The sequence below is a fragment of the Arachis duranensis genome, chromosome 1, assembly GCF_000817695.3.
Source record: "Arachis duranensis cultivar V14167 chromosome 1, aradu.V14167.gnm2.J7QH, whole genome shotgun sequence".
In the NCBI taxonomy this organism is placed as follows: Eukaryota; Viridiplantae; Streptophyta; class Magnoliopsida; order Fabales; family Fabaceae; genus Arachis; species Arachis duranensis.
Window position 1 is genome coordinate 87,940,558 of NC_029772.3, and position 13,293 is coordinate 87,953,850.

Below are 13,293 nucleotides of genomic sequence, written 5' to 3' on the forward strand. Positions count from 1 at the left end.
TGTTTGATATAATTTTGATAAAAATAATACAGTTTAATCGATTATATATATTGAATTTTAATTATAAAAAATTATCTTAAAAAAACATTTTAAATATCTCAATTTGAGTGGCTTCTATAATAAATAGTATATGTTCTGAATTGGTAGCTCTGTGGGGACAAGACCAACCAAGTCGGCTAATGAGGAAGTTTGGTGGAAACTAATAATCACGTGCTGCTACAAATTTTTCCTTTTAGCAATGCTAAAGAAACTTCCACCATACCTTAATAATTACATTTACAAATGCATATAATTAAGAGTGATTTTGTCCCTAGGACATATTAATTGCCCAATTATTATGAAATTAGCTATATATTTTTTTAAAAATATAGGTAATTAATAATATTTTTGAACAATGTATGAATAATATAAATTAATAGAGTTAAAAGAATAAATTAATCTTAAATTTAATTAATAACATTAAATTAGAGTGTAGTGTATTTTTATTTGATTGGTAGTTGTCCATGTTGTTCAAAATTAAAAAAAAGAATATATAGAATAAAAAAAAAGCACATTAAAAATAATTAAACACCATATATAATTATGTGCAAATATATAATGATTTAGTAGTTGAATTTTTATATGTAAGTAATATTTATTTTTGTTTTTTTTATTTGAAAATGTGAGAGTAAAGTCTATGAGTTTTTTAATTTTGATATGGAGCCGTTGATGGAGTATAACAGTGATATGGGAGTTTATGGTGTTTCACCGAGATGTGACGGCGGTATAGAAGAAATCGGACGCACCGATTAGGGGGACGGTAATCGAACGGACCGATTTCACGACGCGGAAGGTGCATAAATCGGTGGGTCTGATTTGAATACCCTTGTCCACGCGTCACGCATGCACTTGGCTTCTGTGTTGGCTCGTGACTCTCTATCCCAAGGACCATTGTTTTTCCCCTTCCAGCAGTATCTCTTTTACTCTTGTATCCCTTTCTTCTTGCTCTCAATCCCACCCACTTTCCTCATTCTTCACCATTGTTGGACCACAACAATCCTTCAAAAAAATTTAAAAAAAATGCCAAGAGCACCAAAAATTAAAGAAGTAAATCAACCAGAGTTTCATATGTTAATTATCTTGGACATCCAAATTATGTAATTTTTATTTTTTAATAATCTGATTTAATAATAATAATAGTGATAATATTAGATTTTATTAGCAATATATATTATAATGGCACTAAGTAGAGATTAATCATGTATGTATGTATGATTTTATTGTTAGGTGGTTAGAAATAAAAATTAAAATAGGAATTAATTATGTATGTATGATATGGTAAGTTCTACCATTGAATTGGGTTTTTTTTATGCTTATTGGTTAAAATAAAATGAAAGAATTAATGAATGTGATGAATATAAATAATGAATGAAAGAAGAAGGAGAATGAGATTTGTACATATTAGATTAGAGTAGATATTGATATATTGTTGTTGTTATTATTAGTATTAGTAATTGAGTTTAATAAATTATTATGATTAATAATAAAAATTTAATAAATTATTTTATTTATGATAATTAATAATTGAATTTTAATTCAGTAAAATTTAGACAATAAATTAGTAATAACTAAACTTAGATTAGGAAATTAGTATGCTGTGTTATGAATAATAATAATAATAATAATAATAATAATATTTTGTTATAAGGTAATGAATATGATTGAAGAATTTTTGTATAACAGATTTACTAGGTATGTTTAAAATGCAATTATGCTGGAATTAGTTATAATGGACATGTAAGGATAATTGTGTTTTTGATAATATAGTTATATTATACTGGTCCTTATAACGGAAATGTAATATTGTAGGGTTCACGGATGTTGATGTGTGATCATTTAAAGCCGCCGGATCCATACAACCAAATTGTTGAGTCACACTTACGCGAGACTGGATTTTATTATGTTTCCCAGATTAGAGTTATCCAATGTCAGTCAACAATGCTTAATGCTCTGATTGAGAGATGGCGGCCCGAGACTCACACATTTCATTTTTCGATTGGTGAGTGTGCCGTGACCTTGGAGGATGTGGCGGTAATTCTCGGTCTGTCGGCAAATGGTCTTCCGGTTACAGGACCGACCATGAGTAGTTTTGAGGTATTGAAAGCCGAGTGCTTGCACTAATTTAGAGTTGCACCGAGGAAGAAGGACTGTAGAGGGAGCTTTATAAAGTTAACGTGGTTTAGGGGTTTAAAAGATCGTATAGTGTTGAATGATGATGTTCACATTCAGATGTATGTAAAGCGTCACATACTATTGTTATTTGGGACAATTCTGTTTGGAAATAAGTCGGGTGCAGCGATGCATTGTAAATTTTTACCTTTGCTCCGTAACTTCGGTGGGATCATACAGTTTAGTTGGGGTTCGGCATGCCTGGCACACTTGTATAGATCATTGTGTAGGGCAACACGTGTCGACTGCAAGAAGATGGACGGTCCACTAACATTGTTGCTTACTTGGGCTTGGATCCGGCTACCATTTCTAGCGCCGATTCCCGGCAATCCCCGAGTGTTTCCAATTGCAACCAGGTAATTTTGATTAAAGTATGCATTGAAAAAAATTCTAGAAATCGTATTATGTTTTCCAAAAGATAAGTTAACTAATGGATTGTCCGACGGCAGATGGCGTAACTCGGACCGTAAAAACTATGCCTACCGATATAATTCGCTTGCGCACTATAGGAGGTTGTTGGATGATCTAGAAGAAGGACAGATATGTTGTAAAATACAAGTACCGTATGTAGCTTGTTAAGTGAATTAATTGTTGTGTAATCATCTGACTGGTTGATTTTCATGTAGCTTGGTGGTCACCATCTCAGAGAACACAAGTCCAGCATTAATTCGAGCTTCAGCCTCGGCTCTTTTCCTAGTGAACAACTCATTCAGTCGGTAAAATGTAGCCTTAACAAGCGCAGTGATCGAGAGATTGCGTGCACCCTTTAAGATGGAGTTGATGCACTCCACAAGATTGGTGGTCATATGACCCCATCGGTATCCACCATCAAATGCCAAAGCATATTGCTCACGAGGGATCCGATCAAGCCTCACCCCATTCCTTTAATCGTTCATAGCGCATTTGGTACTCCCTGATTGTCCTCGAGTATCCTATGAAAAATATTCAGTCAACTATGAACACTATTCTATTCGATCGTACTTACAATAAATTCAAAGTTCATTGTATTCAAACTTACCAATGTTGACGATAAGCTTCTGCAAGTAAGGTGCCTTGAACTTCCTCAAGAAGTTGGACTCAATAAGCCGGATACAAAACATATGGAAAGTTATAGGAGGAGACCAAGCCCCATTACTTCGTTCAATAGCTGACCTAATAGAATTGTGTCGATCATAGATAAGTCCCACACCATCACGTGTCACCACATGTTGACCCAAGTTACTCAGGAAAAAGTACCATGCATCAGAAGTCTCTCCCTCCACTGTGGCAAATGCAATAGGCACGATGTTGTTATTACTATCTTGTGAGACTGCAACCAATAAACAACCCTTGTATTTTTCATACAAATGAGTCGTGTCCACCTGCACCACTGGCTTGCAGTGTCTGAAGGCCCTTTATACAAGGGTAATAACTCCAGAAGACTCTATGTAGTACATGTATATCAGGAACCAAATCATCTCCCTGGTAAGCAGGCATTGTTTCAAAGTGAACCACTGCTGATGGTTCTTTGTGACACATGGCCTCAAACCATATGGAAAAGCTTCATACGATGCTTCCCAACCTCCGAAAATTGATTCCACCGCCTGCTGCTTTACTAACCAAGCCTTGCGATAACTGATGGTGTAGTTAAACTTTGACTGGACTTCAGCAATAACTGATTTCACCTTTATAGACAGGTCAACCTCTACCAACAGCTTAATTACTTCTGCAACTGTCTTAGAATCTAGCTTCGAATGGTCTTGAGAAATAGTAGACCTGTTACAAGTGTGATTTCCATTGTACCTCATTATCTCCCAACAGTACTTCTTCTGCATTTTGGTAATCCTGATCAACCAGTCGCAACTATTGCCATATTCTGTACATTTGGCATGGAATGTCGTTGGTTCCGACTCATATACCCGATAGTCTACACCTCTTTGGATGGTATAATCTTTCATTGCCTTGATTACTGCCTCCCTTGTACTAAATTCCATCCCCACTGTGAACTCACCATCCGCCACAACAGGAAGCACTGCATACATCAAAAGTAATAAATCCTTTATTATGTACTCAGTAATAAATCATTTATTACAACTCAATTAATAAACACACTTTACCATGTAATATCATAATAGTCTTTTTTTCGCTATTCTATCTACGTAAAGAACAACTAAATATAATTCATAACAAAGAACTATTAATTAATAAAAAAATCAAATGCTATGGTCACAAATGACTAGTCACATATCACATATTTTACTCATCTGACTTATTGATCTGCTACTTCAGAGTTTCACATAGCAACCTAGCTTTACGCACCTGCATTCATATATTGCGGAAACTCCGGTGTGTGCATAGCCTCCAAATCCAACGATCGCATGAAAGAAAGCACTGAAACAGATGCGAGTTTACTAGTGCATTTGTAACTTCCGCCACATCTGCGTTCATGGCGCCGCCAGCTTCATCTTCGTCTTCACCTGGACCAACGATTTCATAGTTACTTTCAAATTCATCCTCGCTTTCACTATTATAATCTTCCAATTCAATGTTATGGTTCGCTTCAGATTGCTCAAACTCAATATATAACTCGATGCACGACATTTGGTGGCGATTTTCCATATACATTGAAAACATTTCATGCATACTCGTTTCATCCGTCACGTATGTGGTCTGAAATTGAACAAACCCACCAAACACAGATAAAGGATACCTGTACAAAATACACGATACTCTCCTAGATCTTTGAGAATCTATCTTCTCACAAATCACACCTTTCAATTCCTCAAATGACAACGTGAACGGAATAACAACATATAATGGATTTTCACACACAAATTGAACTCCCTCATATGTTTGCAATAAAATATGCCCGTAACAATAAATCTTCAATACAACTCTATCATCCATAACAGTATACATACTTGACTATTCTCAAGCTCACAGAAATTTATTTTACAAGAATGAAGGAGAAGAATGAGAGAAGAGGAAGAACATCAGCTGAGACTGGCGATGAAGATATGTGGCTTCTGTGATTTCTTTCCAGTTTATGTATGCACTTACAGGCAAATCGGACGGACCGACCGCGTGCACTCACAAATCGGTGGGTCCGATTAGTGCACCCCCGATTAAAAAAATTTTGGCCATCAAAAATCGGTGGGTTCGATTACTGCACTCTTTGGTTTAAAAAATTGCCCCCTCAAAAATCGGTGGGTCCGATTTCATGCAACCTCAACTTCTCCCTCACACAAATCGGTGGGTTCGATTTGTGTTCCTTCTTCTCTCTGCTTGAAATCAGTCGATCCGATTTCTTCCCCCCAGATTTCTAAAAGCAATGCCGTCGTAACAGTGTAATTCACTCCTAATGATCATAACTCAGCATAACTCACACCACCAAATCATATAAAAAAAATCAGCCTAAAGTCTATATTATGGAAGAGTTAAAATATATATGTTATTTACTAGTAGTAATCTATTTTTTTATTCTTGCATGTATTTGATAAAATTACTCATCATGCCTTGTCCTTATTTTATTCAAGCTAAGTCATATAAATTGACTTCTTAAACTAAACATCTTTGCAAAGAAGGTTAGTGTTATACATTTATATAGGTGATTAATGTCATATTCTAAAAAATAAATATTGAGCCCAATAATATTATCTAACAAATTGCAAGCTAAGACATACAAATCCATTTATCTTGTTTGAAAATTTTGATCTATCTTCATCAGAGATAATGGGCGCAATAATAATTTACCTTTTGTTATATGACATTTTAATTAGTGTAATACTGTTAACATTAAAATGTAAATTTATGATTTCACATAAATCATCAAATTAGAATTTCTCAAGACTAATTGATTTAGTAGCTTATTATCTACTAAAATTCGTTTACATGATGTGAAGGCAAATAATAAACGTGTTCCTTGGAATATTGTGAGTCACACTATATATGTATATGTCATCAGTGTCGCCAATCCTGGGCGAAGTATGAACTGATCTGAATGGAATAATGGAGTTATAACTTCAATGGTAGAAGAGAAATAATGGAGTTATAACTTCATTTGAATGCTACCAGCTATTCATATTGACTGCTACATACATATACGTACACAAATTTTAATTTGCATGCATCATGCATGTTATACATTTCACTGTGCAGATAGCAGGGGGAGCTGAGATGTGGTTAGTTGTTGTCTACAATTAATTTCTTATTACTGGTATATTTTTAGGTGGAAATTCACATGCAATTATATTTATGTAAGTTGTTAGTTGAAAATTTATTAGATAACAATTTTGTCAAACATATTAAATTATCTAATGGTTATCAACTAACAACTTTACATAAAAACAAATGAATATATGTTTTTGCCATATTCAGATATTACTATATTTCTTTCGGATTTTGTTTTCATCTTTTCTTAACAAAAAATTGCAATTTTTCTTCATCCTTTTCTACTATTCACCAGATTATATTTTTTTCAGTGCTCAAGATTGAATTCAAACTTCTAACGTTTTTTTTTTTAAGTAAAGATCAAATTTGATAAGTCATCTAACCGTGTCAACATGGTTAGTTGGACAAAAAAAAGGGTAAAACAACTTAAATTCAAGTCATCAGCAAGACTGCAACATCAATTTAATTTGACAATGGTTTCGCAGACTGCATGCAGATTCACATACTTACACACGCACAGTAGATTGACCTTAAAAACAGAAACTTATTAAAGTTATTTCTGAAAATTAGGTCGGATGAATTATATTGCACAAAAAATAAAAATATGCTCAGTTATTATTATCTTTTTTGTTGTACTTCAGTTATTGTTTATTATTATTATTATTATTATTATTATTATTATTATTTATGGGTCTTATTTTTCCGGTTACTTTAAATTACTTATGAACATTTTTAAATGTTTTGGTAGGAGCTTATGAGCATTTTAAATAATATTGTTTATTATTCTTGTGTTTCTTTATGGATTTATTGATTTAGAAAAAATTTAGGAAGCCAACTATAATATAAACTTAACTTAAACCAATTCTTTGTATTTTTAGTTTTAAAATTTAAAAAATTAGAATAATAGAAGATTATTTTTGTTTTTTTATAACATACCTGTTACAATGAGTAATCAGAGATTAGTGGGATGAACTTGTTAGGTTGGCCCAATTGTTTGAAGGAGGGGCCTTTTGTCCAGGTTCTGGGAGCCTCCATCCGACTTGTGTGCGTGTGAGTAAATGGAGGGTGGTACCTGCAAAGACATTCCGATGCCTAAGTCAGCAAGGGTCTAAGTAAATTTGGAGAATATGAGAACTTAGAGATACTTGAGGAGTGTCAGTGTATTTATAGTGGTGAACCCATAACCACCTTTGGAGTAGTTCTACCTTTTAAGGATGATAACGTCCCTTTATCTTAGGGAAGTTGAGATATGACTCCTGGAAGTGAGTTGAGAGATTTTAGGGGCAGTTACTTATTTGAATAAGTGTTATCTGCCAGCTAACCCTCGTTCCCGACTTCCTTATGGTGGAGCCTGTGTCGAATCCGATCTCTTAATAAAAGATCGATTGCGTGGGAAGGTCAATTTACGAATTGGGTCTTTTATCTTATTTGATTCTAGGCCTTAATGTTAAGTCAGGTATAAACAATACCTATTTTCAATTAATTAATTCTAATTAACTATATTTTTAATTAATTTCTAGCTAAATCAATTTATTTATATTTTAAATTTTGTAAAAATTTTTATTTATTATATGATGTAAATTAATTATCTTTTCACGATATATCTGTCATTTTTTTTCTTTCTACTATTGAAATGAATAAAGTGAATTCTCTATGAAATACAAAGATTGTATTATTCCATAAGAAAAGGGGAGAGGAAATTGAAACATATATTTTTCAATATTTGTGTTGGTTTTTCTTTTTATAATACTTTTTAATTCAATAGGCCAAAAACTAATTTATTACATATTTAAAATTTGTTATTTGTATTTTTTTTTTGGGTTTGCACCAGGCCTAATGACTGAGTATCAAACCTTAGAGAAATAGTTAAGAAACATAGATTCTCATCCTTCTATGTCAATTTGTATTGGTTTGGACATTAAATATTAATCAAGTTATAAAAAATCTAAGAAATTCAGACCAAATAAATAAATAAATAAAAACAGAAGAATGAACATAGCAAAGGCCCAACGGCCCAACATAATTAATTTATGTATTATTAACTTAAAAAGCTGCTCCTGTCCAAAAAAACCCTTAAAACGTTGGTCATGACAAAAAAAAAAAAAACTTAAAACGTAACTCCTAAATATATAGTTATGAATAAAAAATACTTTAAATTATAGGTAATTTTTAATAAACTTATACTTCTTACTTGTAATTTGGTCTATCTATTTATTTTAAATAATAATTAAACACAATAAGTTATTTCAAAATAAATTTATCTTAAAAAGAAAAAGATCTATTGTAGAGTTTATTTCTTTCCCAATTAGAACACCATTGGCTAATAATACCCAAGAAAATTTGTACCTTAGTCAACTCTAATTAGCTATAGCCTGTGTTTCATACTCTTGCAATAGAGAGTACACACTTGTTGTAAAGCTTTTATTTATCGTGTGGTGATTGTTGTAGCTTTTGAATGGTCAATGTGAAACCAAGAATATACTCTAGCAGCAGAAGACTAAAACATTTATTATATTAGATATAAAAATGACCATGTGTTACATGCAAATTTAATAACAGGCAAAGAAAAATGTGTCCCTCTAAAGTTTTCTGATGTATATATTAATGCAGCCATATGACTAAGCTACAAGCAGAGTGTGAAACTGTGAAGTCATATATCCGAATTAACCACTATTTGATGACATACACGTGATTTGGAGCAAGGGTTTAGGAGTAAATTGAGACCTCTGGTAATATATAAACCATAGCCAAAATAAAGTCCATAATTTCATATGCTGGACCATTTCAACAAACCTCCTGAATTTGTGCTTCTTATTTAATATCAGGTCAATTATTAAAATAGATTCGAAATATTTTGACGAACACGATAAAAATTAGGGGTGTTCATAGATCGGGTTTAATCTGCATATCCGCGGTATTTATCTAAATTCGATCTGAAAATTGCGGATATGAATTCGATCCGCAAGACTATCGAATCGGATAGGATCATATATGCACACTAATCGGATCGAATTGCAAATTTTGTGTAGATATTCGTATATCCGATTCGCATATCCGCGTATCCACAAAAATAAAAATAAATAAATAAATAAATATTTTTTTATATTTTATTTCAACTAATAATTATCATATATGCTGTATTATTTTAATTTATTATTTAAGAAATGCATGTTTAAAAATATTTTTGTATTTTACGGATATATCCGATATCCGATTCGATCCGCAAATGTGCGGATCGGATCAGATCGGATCTAAGTTAAAAAACTGCGGATATAGAATCCGATCTGATTCGATAATTTTAGTGTAGATCGGATCGAAATTTTAGCCATATCTAATCCGCATTCACCCCTAATAAAAGTTTCAAAAAGAAAGAAATCACCCGTTTTAGTGTAAATAATCGTCCGAGATATGTCTATTTCGTTTTAAAGAAAATTGAGCTCGTCTCTTCTTTACTAGAAGTTGGAGAGCCGGAGAGGTATATTTTAGAAAAAAATAAAAAAATAGATATTTAAAAAAGATATTTTAATGCTCAATAAATATTTAAAAAATATAAAAATTTTATAAATTTAGAATATTAATAAATAATTTAAAGACATATAAAAATCACAAAATTATTTATCTGACTATATTATTTGTTGGAATATAAAAAATATTTATTATAAATATAGAATTGATGAATAATATTGATATTATATGACCGTTTGGTTATAAAATCTATAATAACCGTCTTTAAATTCGTCTATCATAAAATTAGAATTAAGAATTTGAGACCAATAAAATCAAATAAAAAAAAATATCGAGTTATAATGTAACTGATCAATATCACCCGTTTATTTTGTTTCAAATATATAAGACTTATCAAAATAGTCTAACAATCAATAAGTAAATTATTATTGAACAACTATCTGAAATTTATATATTTACTACCTTTATATTTATCAAAAGATTATATATACATAATACTAATACACTTAAATTAATTAAGGTGATTAAATATCGTGTTTTATTTCTTAATACATGATCTTGAGTGCATAAAGTTTTTTTTTTTTTAAAGTAAAACATTATTCATATATACTTCAACATATATCCATTTGAAAACCTTTTAATTTCTCTTCCTATGTGTTGCCATAATAAGACAAACCGTGTATCCTATTTTTTTTTTATCAGAGCAAGTTAGAACAATTATTCTATCACTTGTTCTTTATTTTTGGACGGAATTATTCTATGTGTTTAAATGGAGGAGAGTTCTGAGTTAGAGATAATGGACGGTGCTTTGACGGTCCAGTAGTGGTCCTCACTCATACCCCACTAACCATATATATACTTAAAAAGCTTAAGGATAATATTGTTACTTATATAGTGATTATCTTGTTAATTACATATATGAAATTTTGGAAATTCAAATTTTGTTTTTTCTAAATAATTATCTCTTCATATAGATAATTAATATTACTTAAAAAATTTAAGGATAATCATCTCTTCAAATTTTTTCTTATAATTTTTGTTCTTATTGAGTTTGGCCGGTGTATAGCTCATCCACCAATGCATGTCTTCAAATTTTTCGTTGAGATGAGTTATACATCGACAAAGAGAGAATAAAGGGTGGATACCTACAAAAGAAACTCTAACGCTCAAGTCAGTAAGTGTTTAAGAGACATAAGAATTCTATGATCATAGAATGTTAAACATGAAATAAAACTTATCATGTATATGTGTGTTTATAATAATTCTATGAATATTTAATATAAGATATGAAATAGAACTTATGATGTGTTGTTCGTATAATATTTCTATGAATATAAAATATAAGACATGAAATAAAATTTATCATATATTATGTGTTAAGATATAAAAATTGATGCTTTTTACCAGCATAAAATTGATAAATGATATTCATGTTATGACTATTTGGTCATTAAAATAGAAATGATGATTTTTAAGTCAATAATAAAAATGTCAATTATAAATAAAAAATAATGATAATTAATACCAATTTATAATTCATAATACACAATAAATACTGAATTATAAAGTGACGAATCATTTTTAAATATTAATAATTAATTAATAACAAAAAATAATAAATTCTAACTATCTTAGAGCATTTCTGATCTCTACCATCATTAATATAATGGTTGTTACAATGAAAGGTCAAATTATCTTAGAAGCAGTAATTAAACATGCATCTGTGAAGAATTAATTAATGACAATTTGCAGTGCATGCGTAATGCTGCCAAAAATAAATAAATAAATGATAATAATAAGAAAAACAAAAAGAATTATAAATGTATAGGACATTCTACTTTACATATGAAGTGGTACACAAAGAAAACATAATTTCTTTTATAATTATTTTTTATTATTTTATTATTATTTAAAATGTGAGTTCTATCTTTATTAATTTTTTTTATACTATTAAAAAAAATCTGTAAACTTACCTCTTTCCCATATAATTAACCTAAATGTATATGTGTATCCGTGGAAGGTAAACTAAACACAAATGTTTAATATTATTTAATTAAGGTTTAATTTTGTTGGACACATAAAATAGAAAAGATGATGACACTCTTAGCTTATTGTTGTGTCTATAAATATAGTAAGTAGCATAATTGAATCCCAAAGCTAAGTGAGCATCTTAAGAGAAGATTCCATTTGGAGGTCCCGTGTTGAAGATGATGAGCCTGTTGGAAGATTCTGGTAATCTGGAAGCTCTAACTTTGAATTACTTTGCTATCAACAACTTATGGACATGGCTTGCCGTTATAACCGCTGCTCTAAGCTTCTGGAAGATTCGTGTCTCCGCTAACTCTCCTCACCTCACGGACCTTCACGCCGTCCCTCAGCACCCACCTCATGATCATCGTGATGACCCGCCGTCTGTCCCGACTCTTGTTTTTGGCAACGTTGACGTTGACGGACCCACAAAAGGGAAGTTTACCGTGTATTACGAGGACGATGATGACGTGGCACGCGAGAGCCACCAGGAGTTATTAACGGAGTGGCACGGCGGCAGCGAGTCGGAGTGGTGGGAGAGTTGGGAACGGTTGTTGAAGTTGAGAGTTGGAGAGAACCAGAACGGTTGGTACACGTGGCAGGATTTAACGGCGATTAACGGCAACGTTGTTAGATTATGGGACGGAGAGTTCCCGTTGAAGAACAGGCAACACGTTCATGTATGGTAATAATGAGAGATGAATTAATAATTTAGATTAATAATGAGATGTATGTATGGGTTAATAATTAGATTATTAATTAGGATCTCTCCATCAACAGCGAGAGATTAATAATATGTATATATGTTGCAGCACTGGATTTGGATTAAATCTATTTGCTTCTTAATTATTGTGGAATTCTAATTAATTAAACGCAATGTATAAAGCATACATACTTTTGCGCACGGCTTTTTTATCTGTTCGCTGCTTATTGGTTTCTTATATTATCGTGGAAATTTAGGTGGAGTCGACTTAAGTTGATAGCTGAAAATTATTAGATGAAAATTTACTCAAATCAGTCAAATTATTTAATGACTCTCAATTATTAACTTTATTTAAAGTCGACTGCACTTAAATTTCTATCTTATATGTTTATATATATTTGAGCTGGGAAGAGCGCAATAATCGATCATTATCACTTTTCATTTAGACCAATTAAGTGGGAGATCCAGTAGTATATGCTGAAGCCAACCAATGGGGTATAATAAATTTACGGTAAAAATTTAGGTGAAGTCGACTTCACGTGAAGTTGATATTTGAGAGTCGTTAGATGAAAATTTAGTTAAATCAGTCAAATTTCTAACAGCTTTCACGTATCAACTTCACATAAAGTCGACTGCACCTAAGTTTTCACTTAAGTTTATTACTGGATCCGATTTCCACAGCTTTGCGTTTTGTGGTAAACAAAACAAAAATAATTGGGTAATATTCTCAATCACCTTCC

General features: G+C 31.6%; 1 protein-coding gene across 1 annotated transcript; it reads left to right on the forward strand.

Annotated features, from left to right (window-relative positions):
- Window positions 1-11,951: 11,951 nt before the first annotated feature.
- LOC107496120 (uncharacterized) lies at window positions 11,952-12,754 on the forward strand. The gene has a single exon (XM_016117320.3). The coding sequence runs from the start codon at window positions 12,030-12,032 to the stop codon at window positions 12,537-12,539; it is 510 nt and encodes a 169-aa protein (XP_015972806.1). The 5' UTR covers window positions 11,952-12,029; the 3' UTR covers window positions 12,540-12,754.
- The last annotated feature ends 539 nt before the right edge of the window (window positions 12,755-13,293 follow it).